The following is a 19425-nucleotide window of genomic DNA, read 5'->3' as shown; positions in this document are numbered from 1 at the left end:
TTTCATGTTCCTTTGAGGCCTCTGGCCTCAACCCCAGCTGTTTTCAGTGCAGCAGTCATGGGTGGAGGACCTAAAAAGAGTCTGAGCACCCCAAGAGAGGTCAGTGAGAACCAGCCAAACACCAGCCTCCCAGCCCAACCTCTCCAGAAGAGGCAGAAGAACAAATCTTCCCTAGAAGATAAGATAAAGCCTTGTTTTTTCTTTCTTCCTGTCAGTGAATGAGTGAAAAGAGACAAACAAGCTGAAGCAGATAAAATGGCAGGAAGCCAGAGCTTTCTGCTAAAAGCTGACTGACAGGTAGATCTGGCTAGAACTTGCCCAGTGGTGAAAACTCAGGCTGCCCTTCTCGCTTCATCTGTATGGAAAGATAAAAAAGATCAATTGCCCGCTTTAATTGCTAGTGAACTCAATCAAGAAGCTCTTTGTGCTAATTCATCAGGGAAGATACAAATCCATGAAAATATTATCACTGTCTGACGTACTGAAGCTTTTTCACTTCAGTAACTATGCAAGTACATGCACATTAGCTGCAGCCATTCCATGTTCTAGCACATTTCCATGCAGTTCCTGGGATCAAAGTCCAGAGGCACATCACCTGTATTTTGCATGATATCAGGATAACAGGCGTCATCAAGATGCACCATCTAGGATAAAATTCAACAGCATATCCTGCATAAACACATTTTGTTGGATAGACAACAGCTGCAACTCAGTGACAAAAATTTATCTGAAGTGGGATTCTCTCCCTACTGAAAATTCCTTTTGCAAGGACGATGAAAGAAGGTTGCAGAACAATTACAGCGACTATTGCTAACCTAGTAATACCTGAGAGAGGAGATTGCAGGTGCAAAATACTAGTTATCATGAGCAAAAACATTCCCGACCGGACACCAAAAATGTTGAGTGACTTCCCACCCTTTTAAGCCTGCAAGATTTCCATCCAGTTTGTATCCATACAAAACAGTATTTGACAGCCAGACCTGCAAAATAAAGAATTGCAGAATCACGGACTATCTCAAGCTAGATGGGATCCATAAGAATCATTGAATCCGACTTCCTGCTTCTCACAGGACTACCTAAAATTAAACCATATGACTAACAGGTTTGTCCATAGTCAGGCTTGGAGTCACGACCAGAGTTCATCAGCTTGGTGACATGACCCTGGGGAGCCTGTTCCAGTGACTGACCACCCTCTCAGTGGAGAACTTTCCTGATGTCCTAGGATGGTTTGTGGAAAGGATGTGGGAATGCAGCTTCCACCAGATCTCAGATATCTTAACACAAAATCAAAACACAGCAAATACATATGAGAAAAAGGATCCATTCCTCTATTCAGAAGAAAATCCCTACCTACTATTGGGCACCTCACCAGTAAAATCACCTTTCTCCAAACCTAAACATATACTGTTTCTGCCTAAAGAGTAAGAATAGTAGAACTTCAACAGCTGAAAATGCTCCACCAGAAAAAGGCCATTAGCTGGTGGAACACACGTCCAACTAGTGGGATAAGTGCTATATCCCATAAAGAACTCTCACATCTCTTATTTTCACCAAAAGCAAAGAATTTGCAGGAAAACAAATCAACCTCCAGCCTGCAGGGTTGGAGGCCAGGTGAGTGGAACTTCTTATATCGCAATTATTGCTTCATGGGAATAAAAATTACATGAAGCAGTGTTCTTTTCTCCAGTGCTAAGTATTACAATATATCAAAACTCCTGGGGCCTAAAATGCTCCAGGAATACACCTAGAATAAAAAGAACAATAAAGGATAAAAGGTATTACCATTATGAACAAGGAAAACTAACAATAACCTAGTGCAAGAAGCAGTGATAGGATGAAAAAGTGTTGTTTTTCATTGTTATTAGAAAGAGCTACGATGTCTCTCAAACAATGCAGCACTAACTAGAGAAACAATCTAAATAAAATAAAGACATTGGGAAAATTTGGCTCCTTCAAAAGGAAGAAACACTTAAGTTCATTATATCAGTCTAGTTAATTGCCCTGCTTCTGGTTAAATATCATCAAATACTTCAGATAACAGTGAGTTTGCATGAGTAGTGCTTAAATGAAGTGTCCATATAGCAGGCAGGCATGCAATTCTTGCAACTTCTTGAAACATCTGTCTGAGGGCTAAGACCACCAGTGGCACTTTAATTCCATGTAATCTTGTCATTTCACCTAAAGACCATGAGATAAAATTGCAATCAGACAGATGAACAAAGGTCCCAAATGTCTCATTAAAACAATACAGATGGAACTATTTTATAGGTTTTTATCTGTGTCAGCTAAAAACTGTGGAATCCATTCAGCTGTGAAAGGGATAGAATCTGAAATAATGGAAGAGTATATGGGAAAATTAACAGGGGATCAAAATACTACTCAGTTTTCATTTTTGTTTCTGAAAGGGTGAGACCTAGACACCATCAACTTAAGATCAAAGAATGAAACTGCCACAGGATTAAATAATTTAATCTGAAAGGAGGTAGCTCTACTAAGAGAAGCTACTCAAATCAAATTACCGTCAGTGGCATCTCATTAATAACCTTAATATGTATCTCAAAAAATGAAACTTTGTAGGACTGCAGATTGACTTGAAAAGTGATAACTCCACTAACAGAAACAAAATTTCTCAATTTAAAAGTCCAAATGTTCTCATACTAAGTTGACTCAAAAAGAGGTAATGTCAATGGCATTTCATTAACAATGTTACTACAGATCCCCTCCCTTTAAAGCAAGTATTGAGACTAAAATCAGTCTGGATACCCTTACCTGGACTGAGATGTTTTCACACCTATGAGAAGAGTGACTTCAGCATGTGCTTGTGCTGTGCCAGGCACACAGCACGACTTTGTCATTTTCACTGCCGTGAAAACTTGTCACACAAAAAGGTGTGCCCAGACAAGGCGAACATCATTTTTCTCTACAAGAATGACTATTTCAGCCCCAGTCCTTCAGAATACTTTGTGCCTACACTGCCTGCTGAACTGCTCCATGGGAAGTAGCTCACATCTGATCTATTGCCCAACACTTCTCTGAATCTCAGCTGTTTCTCAGAAAAAAAGCCAGCAGCACATATTTTACAAATGAGGAAATCTAACCATTTCAGCTTCCTGATTGTGAATCTAAGAATATGCTCGGAGTCCTTGCAGTCTCCTGCATTTTTCAGCTTATCAATCAGACATGGAAATACATATAATTCAGTTCTCTGTAAATCTAGAAGCAAGGCTCATTAAACATTTTGATAAAACGCTCACATCAATACTGATCCTCACTAGGAATGCCTTGAGCAGTCACTGCTGTTCTTCTGCGAGTAATTGAATGCCCTTTGACAAGGAGGTGTCCATGTGAGCAAGTGAAAAGCCATTAAGAGCTAAGACCATCTCACTCTAGTCACGGTATGTCTTCCCAGCTTTCTACCTGCAGGCGGCAAAGAAAGAAGTTGTGCTGGAGCACAGGATGACCATTAACCTTCCCCAGCAAGTACAGGGGATATACAACCTATACTCCTCACGCAAATCAAAGTGTTCAAATAATTTCTGTATATCCAAGGTTAGGACAGCAAAATGCTCTCATTTCTCACAGGTGGATGATAATGTTCCAAGAAAGCAGCTGCTGTAATGGGGATGCATGGAACAAGCGATAGCTGCCCAAGGTAGTTTAAGATGTTGTGTCTTTTTTTTGGCTTTTCCAGGGCACGCTTTTTAATTTTTGTCAAACTGACTCATTTTTGGAAAATCTTATGTGCAATTCTTCATCTTTTTCTCATTCTCTGCTAAAATTTCCTTCCCCGGAGGTGCAGCACGTTGCAGCAATGAGCAATGTTTAAGAAGCTGAATGCCAAATAAAAATCCTTGCTGTTGAAATGTCACAGTCAGCTACTATGATACAAATGTGGGTGATTTTAAGAGGAAGAGAGTTGGCTCCTTAGTCCTCACTCCACATATGTTACAAAGAGCAGCTACCCCGTCTTCCTGGTGGACACAGAACAGAACAACCGTACTGCTTTTCCCTAGAATCAAGGTGGAGCTACAGAGAGGCCCACAGCAATTAGAACTAAATTATAAAACTAACAAAGAACTCCAATGTTTTTTTCAAAGCACCAGCAACAGCAGGAAAGTACAAGGGGCTTACAAAGACATGAGGCTTTCTTCTCCAATAGTAGTAGAAGCACTGCACAATGTAACACAGGAGGCAGACTTCACAAAGGTTCCACTGTGCTAGGGAGTTTGAATTGCTATCTGTTTCTTGATGGATACCAATTTCCTCCCAAACAGTCAGAAGGAAAATATCTTGGCTTACAAAACCATGTCTGTTAATTTCCAGTCATCTGTACTGAAAATCATGGATAAAAGACTCTGTTCTTAACATGGTATCACTGTATCACAACCACAAGCATATTTTATCACCTGAGACTTCAAGCCTCTAGTATTCAATATGTCCGTTAGCAGACACACAAAATCTCAATTATAAAGTAGAAATTCAAGTCTAAAAATAAGCCATACAAGTTATACAAATCTGTAAAATGTTTTGATTATAGACTTCATTTTCCAAAATCTTGGATTTGCATATTTTAAAAAAACTAAAGAGAAGGGGAAACAATAGGAAGAAACAGCAGTCTATGCCTATCATTTCACTGACATGTGCAGTAGGCCAGTTTAGAGAAAGAAAAGGCTGGTGAAATGCAGGAGCACTGCAAGCCCCTCATACCATGTGACAGTTTTAGATCAAAACCTCAGTGCCATAGAAACACTTTAACTGAATACTTACTGCTGTGTAAATTAATGTAAACATAAACAGATGCTGGGTTTCTTATTCTGTATTGCATTAATAGCAATTACATCTTGCATATGAAGTGGAAACGAAAGGAAGGGAAGTAGCATACTTCTGCTTTATAACTTTGTGTGTTTGCCTCTGAGGCACACAGTGAACTACTTAACAGATAAACAACCCTGTGCTGCCCTTAACAATATATAATCTGCATGCAGTGCAATGAAAATACAGTCAAACCCTTACAATCCATAATAGTATGGGGGTCAGTCACTATTACTGTGAGATAGATTGTTATGGGTGGCTGCAACATCCAGTGGAACTTCTTGACTAGGAAGATGATGGAACTAGGAAGATGATGGAAGGCAGGAGAATGCTAACCAATTTTATTGTTCACGGCTTTATCAACACTGCTATCGCTGTCACCCTCTTAAATTGATGTGAAAAACACCAAATTAATAATCTGTTCATCAAATACACTCTCACATCTTCCCAACTGCCAATCAGAATCCCTCTCTCCCGTGCTCAGAAGGTGGTGGCTGCCATTATATTTGAAGTATTTGTTTGATCATGTTTCCAAAGTTGGTATATTGCAATATTACAATACATACAACCCTATCACTACTATCATTCATTGGAAGAGCTTCTGTGGGTATCCAAAGATTTCATGGTATTTGAGTTGCTTTTGGTGCAATTTGATGCAAAGACATTCACATACTGAGCACACTTTAAAACAGCTAACATTATTTAAAACAGCTAACAGTAATTTTTGCATGGACAATACAATGTGCCAGACAGGACACTTGCTTGCTGTCTAGATGGCAAAGGGAGTCTCCATAGCAAGGGTTCTTACAGGGTCATCTTAGTTGGATTGGGTGAGACTCCCTAAAACATGTTTCTGTACCATTTTTGTAACCCAGCTGGCCCATGATCCTACCTGACCACTGCAAGATATGTATAATGTGTCACTACAGATCACCTTAACCTATGTACAAAACATTTCCTAATTATCTTAAGTATGTACAACAGACTGTCCTACATGGTCATTTCTACACATGCAGAACTGTTCCTATTGATTGTCTTACTCTTGTACAATTGATTAACTTTGCAGCAGAAACTGTCTGTGAATATCTGGGACAGCCAATTCTTTGCCCAGGATGTTAATCGACATGCTTAAGCATACAAATTGGTCTAGGCACAGCAGGGTCTGCCTGGGAAATCTCAAGAACTGTCTGAAATTCCCACCGGGACCACTCCTGTAACAAGCTGTCAAATACTTCTTGTGCCAGCAGTTCCATCAATCACCTAGTTCAGACCTGGGCTGCTGTCTCAAACCAGTCCTTTACCTCAGTTGTGCAGGCAACAAGCCTGAGAGTTCCTGGACCACTGTGGGAATTTAAGTGCACTAAGGGGGCACACAGGCACAGCCCTGAGAACCAACTACACTACAATCATAATTAAAGAATTAAACTTTATTTTTCTGCTGAAGTCTCATGGCCCTTGCCCATTAGCTCAGTTGGCTAGAGCATGGTGCTAGTAACACCAAGGTTGTGGGTTCATCTCTCTACGGACCCTTCACTTAAGAGCTGGACTCGATGATCCTTGTGGGTCCCTTCTAACTCAGAGTATTTTGTGATGTCTGTTTAAATGATGTCAGTATCTGACCTAGTGAACCATCTTCAAAGTTCAGATGAAAGTGGATAAGAAGCAACTCATCTCATACTGCAGTAAATGCCCAAAGACAGGTGATCTTTATGCCATGCATTACCTGAGTTTGGTTGTGCTGGATCAGACCACTGATTTTGACTGAGTGTGAAGATGTCAATATTTCTGAAAGGAAATCACCTAATGCAGCACTGGTACTCAGATTTGTGGTCTATTGTTTCTGGGAACAGTAGAAGCTGGAATATTGTCCATATAAATAGCTAAGAATGGAGCTTTTCATATTTCCCTTTCAGATCAAATTTTCATCTACTACAAAAATCTATTCACCATCCCTTCAAGTTCATAAATCAATTGCAGCACATGTGGGCTAAACTATTTAAAGGAGATGGCTTTTCTGCTCTATCAGTGATTAAAAGACTGTGTATCTGGGCCATTTACTCACAGCAGAGCAGGCAACTGCTCATTCTACATTCTGTCTTCTTCAGTTCACCTGATGTTGTCATCAGTGTGTCAGGGAACATCTGGGAAAACAAACTCACTTCATCTGTATTCCACCCATCACATACAGTACTGCCTTATCGGCTGTTCCTTCTGCTCTTGGACAGGGCAGACCACAATGGATTTAATGCCTGTATTTCCCTGTGAGTGAACTGACACGAGATTCCATGTTTAACAATGAAGTGCAGAAGCCAAGTGCCCGAGCTGCACACCTTCAATAGTTTGTTCTGGAGTTTCTTTGTGTAAGACTGAGCTGAAGAAACCACAATACCCTGCAGCCTGATATTTGCAAATCACAGCTGTAATATATGAAAGTTTCACAAATTTTTTTTTCTTTTACTTAATGCTCAGATAAGACCATTTTCAGTTATTTTGTGGGATGCATTGCTGTAATAGATACATCTACACATTAGGACCAAAGCTGACTAACACAACTAAAGTGATCATATAAAGTGAATTTACACTTTCAAGTAACTTTCCAGTTTGCAGCTACAGCCATATGTGACCACATAAATTTGGAAGAGTTATGTGTGGGCCATACCGAGTAGAGCAAGAATGAAGCATGTAGCTGTGGAATAGTTCAATTACTGGCACCATTATCAGCAGCCCACACTTCAACGTTGCTTATTGCTGACTACTGACTGCATGTAGCAAGTTTAGTTAATGGGAGAGAGTTCAAAATCCGAACAGCTTGTAAGATGAGGGAGAGCTTTTAAGCACCCATCTATCTCCCCTGAGGTTATTGGCAAGGCAGTGAGGGGACAGGCCAAGTTATGCTGGGGAAGGTTACAAGCATCTTAGTAGAAGTGGCTGTTAAAATCATCAAACTAACTGGTTTGAAGAAATACATCCGGCAAGCTGCCATCTCGACTGCGTCTGACCCTTTTCCTGGCAATGCTGTTATTTTGGCTCAGCTCCACAGTTAAGTCTCCTCCTCTTCTATCCTATTCCCTATCATGTGCCCCAAGCAAAGATATACCTTTCCCTGTTCTTCCCTGTGCTCCATCCCTCTTCCAAGCAGGCTGCTGGTAGTTTGGTAGCATCCGCTTCTAGGGAGAGAATGAACCTAGGCTCTTTGGGGTGCAACAGGAATGTGAACAGCCGTGTCACCTCGCAAAAGGAAAAATGAGTCTTTTCTAAATTTTAAAAGGAACATCTGACATGCTTAATTCACAGTAGCAAAGTAGATATGGTGCTTTGCTGGCCCTAGAAAATCTGATATAATCTGTGGTACCTTGCCTTCACTTTCTTGTAGTAAAGTGTCCAGTTTTCCTCTAAAACCTGAGAGAAAACAACAGCCACAGTCAAGATTAATTTTCTATGCCTTTCTTCAGGACACTGGTGCTCTAACTCTAAGCTAAACAGCATGTATTTTAAGAGCTGCAGGATATGTTAAGAAACACTGCCAAATACCAAATACTTTAGTCTCCAAATTCTGTCTTTTAAAAAATTAATATGCTACTGAAACTGTTGCCTGAATTCTAAATAGCTACTGGAAAACAAAAAATCATCCATACTATTTATGGAGGATCTAATATTATGTTCTCCCTTCCACTGTTTGAGCAGAAACAGGAGTAGAAGCAGGACTTTTCCTAGGACTTAAGGGTTTAATCTAACATGCCAGCTCCTGATGCATTAGAAGGAAGAGGCTAGAAGCTCATACATATCCAATGGAAAAAAAACAAACATGAAATTAAATGTTTTCTGCAGCAGCTAAAATGCTCTCCAAAACAACTGAACATTGGTGAATGAAAGCTAAGCAGAAAGTTCTCATGCTATTACTCAGTTTAAACCCTTTTTAAAAGTCAGAAATTGGTTTGATTGTAGGTTTAAAAAATAACTATGGAGGGTCATTTAAACTGAAACATAGTATATACTGTAACAGTGTATCCATAGCTCACTTCAGAGAAAGACAGGCTTTCTAGTAAACATCCAGCATCAGCTCTGTGTTTTCTTAACACCAGGCAGCATAATAGAGCTCCCAAGAGTGCAGGTGAAATACATGAACCCAAACCAATCATTAAATCCTCTCTAGGGGCTACATAAGAAACAAATGAGATGAGCTCCTACAGTTGTCTGTAAACAGCTCCTCTGTCGTCTTTGCTAAAACCTGCAGAATGATCTGGATATGAGCCAGCATCATTCATGGCTTTTTAAAACTGTTTATATTTGTAACTCTTTGCTCTCCTTTGGCAGTGTCTGTCACATTCTCCTATGCTCAGTACTATATACTGTGGTTTTTAGGCCACTGAAATCAGAGAAATTTCTTGGTATGGAGAATGATGTGCTCTGAAGAAGAGGGGCAAACCTGGAAAGACCTATTTATGCATCAATACCTGCATCCAGCTAGAAAGGGGTCCTCAACCTAAAGTCTATGGGTTATATGCAAGATAGTCTAGTGTTGATTTAGGTCACCAGTCATATAAAAAATTAAGGCTGAGTGAAGAGGGAAGGACAAAACAGTTTTGCTCTGTAGCCTCATATCTACTCAGTGCTTTGCCTATAAATCAGAAATTTGGGGATCACTGAAGTAAGCTCTCTTGGTTATTATTTACTTAACTAGATTGGACCATACCCAAATGACCAGAAGGAAAGCACTAAGAGGTCTGTCTTCCCCAGCTGAGAGGCTAATTAAAAACCTTACAATTTGAAGAAAAACACATGTAACATAGACACGTATGAGATTGACAGGAAAAAACCTCCTCCTTGCTATGAAGCTATAAGGAACAGAAGGAGGATCTCTGGCTAATTAGGTTAATTTCAACTTATGGCTTCATGTAGAAGAACCAATGAAAAAGCAAAACAGAAAAAAAAGTATTTTTCTCAAGAATCACTTTTTTCCCTTTTCCATCTCTTTCTAAAGCTTTCTGTATTTCACAACGTAGTGTGCTTTGAATTTCCCCCTTAATAAGTACAGTAATTTGCTAAATTTTGGGGTTTTTTTCCTTGTTTCACGGTGCTGTTCAGAACAGTCTGGTAAGTCATACAAATTACTGCCACCAACTTCAAATGCTAAGTCTGAATACTTCATTCTACCTCCGCAGGTAAAAGACATACAGCTCAAAATCAATGCTGTGCCTCCCTGTTCTGATTCAAACTTTTTAAGTATGAAAGGATAATTACTTTGAGTAAGCGATTTCCCCCCCTCATTGATTGAACTCTTTTCATAATCATTCCTTTTGGAAGGGCATCCAGGTAAGAAAGGTAGCTATTGTACTAATGCTACCTCGTCAAAGTGTGTGTACTTAGGGTTTTACACACCTGTGCTTGAGGAATGCAGGGCAGTTGAGTGTTTCCAGTAACAGGCTTGGGCTTTTTGAGCAAGATACTTAAGATTCCACCACTGCTACAAGGAAGAGGTATCCTTTAAAAAACATAGCCAGAATCCTCTTGCTAGCAGGTAAAATTCTAAGCTGCTAAACAAAACATTTCATTAGCTGCTCTGATTCCAGAGAAACTGCACTAATTTTAGCCATTTAACATCTTCCAGTTATATGTGATCAGGGTTACAGTCATATCAGTTAGAATTAGCTGTCACGGGGAGAATATTTTAGGCAGTAGTTCCCCTGTAATTCACCAGTCAAGGGAGATGAGGAACAAAGGGGTGACATCAAGTCAGAAGTATATGACTGACACCTGTGTCTGTGTGTCTTTACCTTGAGCTCATCTGCATCATAGAAGTCTATGCGCACAGCAGGGACCATCCACGTCTGGAACAGAGTTGCCAGGATCTGTTTGGCAATTGCATCTGCGATGAGGTGAAAGTGGAGTGGGTTTCGCCTGATACGAGAAGGGAGAGAAACGTGTTAGTTCAAAGGTTTCTAATTCCTGTTCTTGAAGGACAACATCAGAATTCACAAAGTTTTATCCAAGATGTCAAGTTTTGAGTGTGCAGCATGTCTGGTGAAGTCCTGCTCTGTGGCCAAAATGCTGAGACACAATTTGAAAACACATGACCACAACACAAAACTCAGTCAGTTTCTGGGTGGCTATGAACACACAGATCCTTTGACTCCATCAGAATGTGATGATTTATAACACCTAAGAGTCTTGTCCCGTGCACCAGCTCCTTAAAAAAAAGACCAAGTTAATATCCCTTCGGGGACTTGAGCTATGGAAATGATTATTTCAGTTTCTAGGAGAACCTGGTAATTTATCTTTGTGGTAAAAAGACTATCTTAGGTTAAATATAACAATTTGAATGAGGTGAAATTCTGGGACCCTTGAGTTTATATAGAACTTTTCTACAAAGCAATCTTGGGGAACCAATAGTTGTCTCATAGGAAGCCAAAATTGTATGTTTCAGGTGAGTGCCTTCTAGCTATTCACTGGCATAGTGAACAGAATGAAGATTGCAAATCTCACCAGGTCCTTCTTCCTAATGGTCAAAGAAAGGCAGGAGGAAAGGAAACATTTTACTTCAAATCACCAGATCTGGGTTCACCTCTGTAGTTACAGGACTTGGGCTAACTGAAAAGCTTCAAAACAAGATGGGTGAAGCCAGTATCAGTAGGAGTGGCAAGCTCTGACAAAGTGTATGGGTTTTTCTATACTAATGTGAACTTAAACACTATAAATACCTTGTTTCATTCCCTTAACCTCTCTCCCTTTTGGAGGGACAGTAAGCAACAAAATTTGATCTTAATTTCTGTGGTGGGAAACCTACCAATGGAAGTTAGTCACAAATTGTAGTGTTCCATGTTTACCCCAAGCTTAGCAACTTTCTCTGTCAGCAGAAAAGGACAGACTTTGAAAAAAACTACTAAGAAGAAAAATGGCTTGTTTAGACTTCAGCATGGGATCAACCTTTCTTTGATCCCTAGAGCGGAATAGTGGATTCTTATTTCTATGGAATTTGTAAAGCTAAATGAGTGTACTTGTTAATTGGTATTTTTCATCTAACAAGAGAAGTATTTAGTTTCAGATGTTGATTAAAGCAGAAGATGAGTGATACTACTACATTCTTCAGTGTGAATGAGAAGTGAGGAAAACAATGTTAATTCAGGCCAATATACTTCCATGACATTTTTGGGCTTAACCCAAAAAATGAAGGTTATTTTTCCTCTATTTTCTACATTAATGAAAAATGTGTGCCTTCCTCTTTAATGTTTCTCTTCTTGCTTTGATGAGTAATAGTGCTTCCCACTGAACAAAGTCCACAGGAAAGCGTAAAAATACATATGATTGTTCATAGTATTTTAACAGACCCCTCAGGAGAAAGAGGAGAGTGTTGTGAGAAGCAATGTATGACTGGATTTTGCAGATCCAGCCCAGCACTGGGGGCTGCCAGTGAAGCTGCTGTATTGGCTTCAAGGACACTGTGAATCACATTATGTGCTTACAGGAAAAGCAGAAAGGGCTGGGTGGAAGCCTTACATATGAGTTAATCATGATGGCAGAATAAACCCACAGCTGATCTGCCTTCAAGGATATCCAAAACACTAAGCCACAACACGTTTTTCAAAAGACAAAGGTCTTTCAATCTCCAGCTTGTCCTGGAGGGAGGAGGGGAGAGGGAAAGGCACAAGCTGCCAGCTGCGGAGTGTCCCATTACCAAGCTAAAGGGATCACAGCAATTACATTTGCTTCACCAGCCCAGCAGGAGAGTAGAAGAGGACATCCTGGCTCATGCAGATTCCGCAGTAACCAGGCACCTTGCCAAGAAAAAATCAGGAAATAGCAGTGATCAGGAAATACATCTCATTAGTAGAGACAAGGCCAAGAGAAACAAAGTACAACACCGGTGGCTTTGGGTACCGGCAAAGCAGTATCTCAAGACAAATAAATGTTCAATATCAACACACACATCCCACATAAGTCCCTCTGCTAAGTCTGGATTCTGGTAGGACTATTTCCCAGCTGGTGTTCTTCAGTAATTTCCTTCCCTTTTTTTATTCTGTTTTTTTTTTAAATCTTCTAGTCTAAGTAGAATAAGAAGACTAAAAAATCAGTTAAAAAAAAGAAAGCTCCGTCTTCTTTCAAATGATCATTTAGTTAAATGGAGTTTATATAAAATATTTCAAGATGAAACAGACTAGTTGAAAAGAAAAAATCTGACACAAAGACACTCAGATGTTCAGTAGCAGTTTATACTTATCTGAATGACCCAGAGTGTATGAAACTTATATGGGAACAAGTGGGTGACATTTACTTTAGCTCATCTCCTACTGGGAGAAAGAAAAAAGGATAGCTGTACTCCCACACAGAAATCTCTTTCAAGTTGTTAGCCTCATGGTAAAGATTCAGCTGGAAGGAAAAGTGTGTCAGAGGCAAAGCAAAAGATTATCACTTACAAAAATATATCCCCAAAACAGTAGAGTGACCTGATGACATCTACAACTAAATGTGCATCAGCCACAGAAAATTTTACTCCAGACGAAATTTCAGTTCTCTGAAATGTGAGGTTTAGCATGGTGCTGGAAGCCAACAGTGCGCAGCCTTAAAGCTGGAAGACCTTCTGAAGGTAACCATACTAGCATACACACAGATGACATCTTTCACCTCTTCTGCTGCCTGCAATATGCAAAGCCTAAAATATATGGATTGCTTCAAAGTGTTTAAGAAACAAGTTTAGAAGCTTGAAGATCAACAAACATTCATTATGAAAAATACAGAAGAGATTCTGCAAAATGAGAAATTTTTCTCAAGAGATATATGAAAGGGATGTCATGATTATCTGACATCATGACTGAATCACTAGCTCCAAGAATTGGGGATGACAATCAGGATATTGTGAAGGATTCCACTGAAAGCTGAATTTCATTAAACTTGGACGTTTTGCTCATTTTCGACTGGGCACTTCAAGAGAACTAAAAAAATGCACATAAAGGCTGGTTGTATCTTGTACTGATAGAAATCACTATGCTGTAATGGGGATGGCATATTCAACTATGGAATAACATGGGTCAACATATGGCAACTGTGATCAACTTTTCCCACAAAACTAACAGGTTTTGAAAAATCCCCAGTATTCATGTGAATTAATCTGTTTAGGAATAAATATTTCTAGTATCCCAGGTTTCAGAACTATGAGTCCCAGGTATTCCAGATTCCTTACTGCAGAAGTAGGTATTGAAACAGCCATAGAATTTCTCACAAGGTCCAGAAATACTTAATCTTATTTACTTCAATGATTTTGAACATTTGAATTTCTACCAACTACAATTTTTCACAGTTTCTGCTACATGGAAAATGCTGATGCATTAACGTCTTAACATGGTAAAATGTAGTTCCAAAATATGGCTATTTCCCATCAAGTAGAAACTTAAGGTTCTAAGTACTCTGTTCAGAAAACGTCACATCTTCCTGTATTAACTTATTGCCACTTATCTTAAGATAAGAACACTATCGGACAGAGTAAACCATATGTAAAGAACACACATTTATTTTCCTAAATTACTTTCCTCAAAAGTGAACAAAGGGAGATTCTAGCCAAGGTTTTCAAGCATGGATGCTTAAATATAGGCTCTTAGACCTAAATATAGGAGTTTGAATGAATGCCCTCATTTTCAAAATTGCTGAGGTCCTACAAAGTTATGAAAATGAAAAGAAGTCAATTTTTTAAAAGTCAGGCCATGAATTTAGAAGTCTATTCCAAGGTACTCATTTCTCTTCATTTTTTCTTATCATGATGTCTTATTCTTGCATTTCAAAACTTCTTATTCTTCATCAGATTTATGATCTGCTTGCTCAAGCATTTGTGGCCCTTTCTTTTCAAAGAGCCACTGCCACAGAGTTAAATACAGAAATCTACAATTGAAAAAGGGAGTAGTGAACCAGGGCTTACTCTTCCCTTCTGCACTATTCCATAGCTCAATTGTTAGTAATTCAAAAGGCAGCTCCTTGGCTGCTTGGTTACACAGTTCTCTCTCTGCAACAGAGAAATTTTATTTTCTAAGAATATAAAAAGGTCAGTAGCCCAGGGGGTTTATTTCCAAAACCTATACTTTATTGAGGGAAGCACAACAAGGTAGTACCTTTTATATCTGTAACAAATGGTTACAAGAACTTCAAACAGGAATTATAAAAGACAGTCTGGGAAACTTTTTCTCCTAATGCCCATAAGACAATCCCTCCCTTTTTTTCTCCCTTAGGAGAAAAATTTTAATGTGAAAATCTTCAAGATGTTTTTATACCACTTCACACCCAAGTATTGATGAAAATACTCCCCAAACTATTGGAGAGATCCTAAACACACACTTGCTGCATCACTCATGAATCTTCTTGTTTTGTGTTTACTTACAGAAGTTCTTTGTGAAGTACTAAGAGTAAATAATGGGCAGATTTTTTAAAAACATTGCTTTCTCCATTATGCCTCTATTGTTAGGACAGCTAGAAAAAGCAAAAAGTATGTATTACTGATGTATTTATATGGACCAGAGAAACCAGGTCACGCATTATGGTTTTTGCCAGAATAACCTCCCATAAAATAGACTGACACATTAGAAAAGTTGGAAACACTGACAGAAGTTTTGAATTCTCAAATTAACTCCATTAAGGCAAAGTGGTCTCAATGGAATATAGCCATTAGATTATATAAGCTTTAATTACCAGCCAGTGTTGACTTGTGACTTTTACTTGGAAATTACATGTCATCCTTTTAATTTAATTTAGATTTTCATTTGCTTTGCCTTATTCTACTTGTTCTAAGAAAAAAAAAAAAATCATTATTCATGCAGCATTCAGTAACACAGCTTCATATCCTGTTCTTAAAAATGCTCAGACATACACTTAACTTTAAGGTTACAAGCAGCCTTCTTAAAGCCAAGAGGCAACTTCCTATTAAAAAGCATTTGTCTGGTTTTGTTTACATTCCTCACAAAGCCCCAACATTCCTAAGCCACTATTGCTGTATTATAGATGGGGAGTACAGCTAAAGAAGTAAATGCAGCATCTCCTGCGAAGAAGAGGGACTGACACAGTGGGGAAAAAACAAAAGGGCACAAAAAACCAACCCAGTACTTGCTAGCACAAAAGAGAAGTTAATTGTTTACAAATTGTCAGGCTAACCTAACTGCCAGAAACATGCTATAACTGTGTAAGTTTGTTTTTTTTCTTTGTTTCCAAATGAAACATAGTGTTAGGCATGTCTTCAAAAAAGGGCACATTAAAAACTATCTTAGCTCTTACCCAAGTTAAGACTTACCTAAACAGAGAGAGAAATTATCTTTTTAATATGTAACTGGGATTGTGGGCTGTTTCTGTGGCACTCTAAGGTTTGTAATTTTCAGAAATGGAGTAAAACATTGAAAAACCACCAATGTAACTTGGACCAATAGTTGCAAAAGATTCAAGGAAGGTTATGAGCCACAGGAAACTGCTTCAATTTTGAAAAAGAAATGCAGGTGCTTTCTAGCATACCACTATAATTACTGTTTCCATTTGCACTTCATTCTGCCTATTTGACCCAATATAATAAATTTTTGGTGTTTAGTCTTTTGGTTTGGAACAACTAAAGTGAGGCTGCTCTTAGGACACGGTGATATGAGATTGGCTTGTGTTAAATTCAGAGATAATTTTTTTTAGCCCTGCAAAGGCTTTATAAATCTGTCATAATTGGGAACTAGATGTGCAAGAAAGGAAAGCAGCAAAGTTGCAGAGTAGGACTGAGTATTCATTCTACAAGCCTCCCTCTGTGCAGCACTGCCAATACATATTTATCAGACTGCAAACCCTACACTATCCCAGCTCTGCTGAGTCTCCTCCTGAGAACAGACTGTCAGTTATGTCAAACTGGGTGTTAAAAGCTGCTGCATTTTGTGACTGGAGCATACATTTTCAAAAGACAAAACTGGAATCAAGCTTCTTTATCACTGGGAATGAAACACATTTCTGAACTATGGTGCTCTTATGTGGAATCAATCACACTACCCCTTTCCTCTCCTTTTCCCACTCTCTGGAACCTGAAGATAGATATGGTTTCTCAAAGGGTCTGAACAAGTAGCTTGCCTAAGTCTCATAATATATATGGTATGACTCAAATCTTGGTGTTTTAGGCCTGTGGAGAGCTGAAATGTTCAATATTCAGGATTTGCTGTACATTCATGCAAGAGAGAAGAGACAGCACACTCCATCTATAGAAAATCCTGCAGCTTTTATCCTTAATGACCCAGCACTCCTGCTGTTTTGTGTTTCTATCTAGTACTCTAGCTAAAGTTGGGGGTATAACAAATATGTTAATGCTCCCTGGGATTAGACTGACATGGCCTCCTTTTCTCAGAGCTTTTCTATTAGAGAAATAGGGATTTCCTATGGAAGCAGGCAATTTAAGTATATAGTTTTGTATCAGAATGCATGCTAAAACATGCCTTAATTGCTAACCTGTACAGAAATGCCAAAAGAAGGACATCTTCATGCATTCCAGATAGATTCACTGAAATCAGTATCTTAAAACAAACACCAGCTGAGGGGCAGGGGACAGGTAAGGACATTAAGCCTGGCTGCTTTGAGGGGTCAGTTGTTTAACCATTACATTAGATTCAGGATGTGTTGAAGAAAAAACAAAATCTCTATGACAATAAGTTTGGCAGCATATTTTTTCTGTTCTTGCAAAACTATATTTGAGATTGAATGTGGTGATCCTATAAATGAAGGACCAGTAGCCTAAGTTAGAGATTAGGATAGCAAACTTCTTGTTAAGCAAAATTCTCCACTAGAAGCGCACAGACCTTTCAAATGTCTATTCTGATTGGCTTACTGGACAATGCCAGCCAGGATGCACTCCCTGGTGCATATTTAGGGTCAGAAGAAGAGACATCTCCATGCCAGTTTTCACTGAGGACCCTCAAGTCAGAGGTAAACTTGATGCTGACATCATGAAGCACTGACTACCTGAACCAACCACTTCCAACTCTCCTAACTCAATACTCCTAAATGCACTATCATGACCTATCTCCATCCTTCATTCCTTAATCCATAATTAAATGGATAATAGCAATGAAAGAAGCCTTTCCAACCATCACCATTTCTGAAGTGCATAGTGGTCTCCAAAATAGCATTGTTTGCACATGGCAACCAATGTAAGGAAACTTAGTTCTAAATCAATATTCAGCTTAGTTTGTTGTTTCTTTTTTGCTTATTCTGCATCGTTCTACACAACTGCCATTCCGAAGATAAGGATCCAAGAAAGGAGTGCTACTGAAGCATGGCCATGGAGCCATAGCATCAACTGATGCTTAAGAAGCCTGTGTTTTCTAGAAGATAAAAAAGAAATGTCTGTAAGAAGCTCTGTCTCTTTCCTGAGAATATCTTCTCTTTCTAGCAAACAATTTAATACCTAGTGAGAAATGCTAGTTCTAGGCAGGAATGGACTTAGATATGTCTTTCGGTATGTTCTGAGTATGAAAGATGTTATGATACATCTTTCAGTATGTATCTGTGGGAGATAGGTTATCTGGAATGTACTCAAGTTTCATTAGCTATACTGGACGTTATCTTGGCCACCTCTGCTGAGCTCGAAAAATCCTTTGAGATGGGCAGTAGTGCAGGCCAAACAACAGTATGTTCTTGACAGAGGCAGAATCCATCAGACTTAGAAATACCAATATTAATCACCTTTTTTGTTTTATAATTTTAATTTATTATTATTTAATAATTGAATTAGATGGCAATATTGTTTATTAATTTGCTAATTGCTCAGAGGAATGCCTTAAGTAAAACAGGGACATTTCCTTTAAAGAATACAGAGAGAGGTTGCTTAAACCTCTGAGCTGTGAGATTCCTACTATTTACAGAACATTTGGAAACACAGAGACTAAAGTCTTCTCAAAATGGATGCAAGTACTAGGATAGAAAAACAGGGAGAGGCTAACCACTAGGATAATTCATGTCACCACAAAAATATGATTTTCCATTAAATCCCTTAGAAACAACAATTAAAAAATTACAAAACCTCCCCACATCCTTGCAATATAAACCCAGTTTACACTCAATAATACAAACTTCTAATTGGAAACAGATATAGTTTTGCCATTTACCAGAATTTTAACATTCAGTAAAATCCTCTACAGAGAATGAAATGGATATTTACTGCTTCTTTGCTTTTTTTATGTTTCTTCGAGCATTGTTCTTCTGGTCCTACCCCTCATCTAACACGAATATGCTACTTCTCAAAAGACTGTATGTTGGTAATGGAAGCTGCTCTCCTATTTTGATTAAACAGTACTTATGGAGTATTTTTTCATGGACAAGGTGAGCATTTATATTATTTCAGGAATCGTACCAAAAATGATAAAATGGTGTACTAAAACCATTGTCAGGGAGTGACTACTAAGGCTTCCAGCAGGAGACTGGAGGCAAACATAAGGAGCAAAGTGTGGGACTGAAATGCCACATTCATGCTAGCTGCAAGAAGATATTACCACATGATAGAAACAAAAGTCATTCACACTTGCACAAAATTGTCTTTCCAAAAAACCAGCATATTGAAACTACCTCCTTAATAAGTTGTTTGTACTGTAAGCATATTTTACTAGTCTATTTATCCTGTTTGAGTCA

The 19425-nt window shown here is 38.8% G+C and overlaps 1 protein-coding gene across 2 annotated transcripts in view; it reads right to left on the bottom strand.

Moving 5' to 3' along the window:
- Positions 1 to 19425, bottom strand: part of LARGE1 (LARGE xylosyl- and glucuronyltransferase 1) — a 269021-nt gene that overhangs the window by 111387 nt on the left and 138209 nt on the right. For both annotated transcript variants that reach the window (XM_053977660.1, XM_053977661.1), the window contains one exon: positions 10587 to 10710. In XM_053977660.1, the coding sequence (XP_053833635.1) occupies positions 10587 to 10710 (124 nt within the window). The remainder of the gene's footprint in view (positions 1 to 10586; positions 10711 to 19425) is intronic.

Source organism: Vidua macroura, chromosome 5 (genome assembly GCF_024509145.1).
Source record: "Vidua macroura isolate BioBank_ID:100142 chromosome 5, ASM2450914v1, whole genome shotgun sequence".
Taxonomy (NCBI): domain Eukaryota; kingdom Metazoa; phylum Chordata; class Aves; order Passeriformes; family Viduidae; genus Vidua; species Vidua macroura.
The sequence above is the reverse complement of the archived record's forward strand: the minus strand, read 5'-3'. Positions and strand labels throughout refer to the sequence as shown.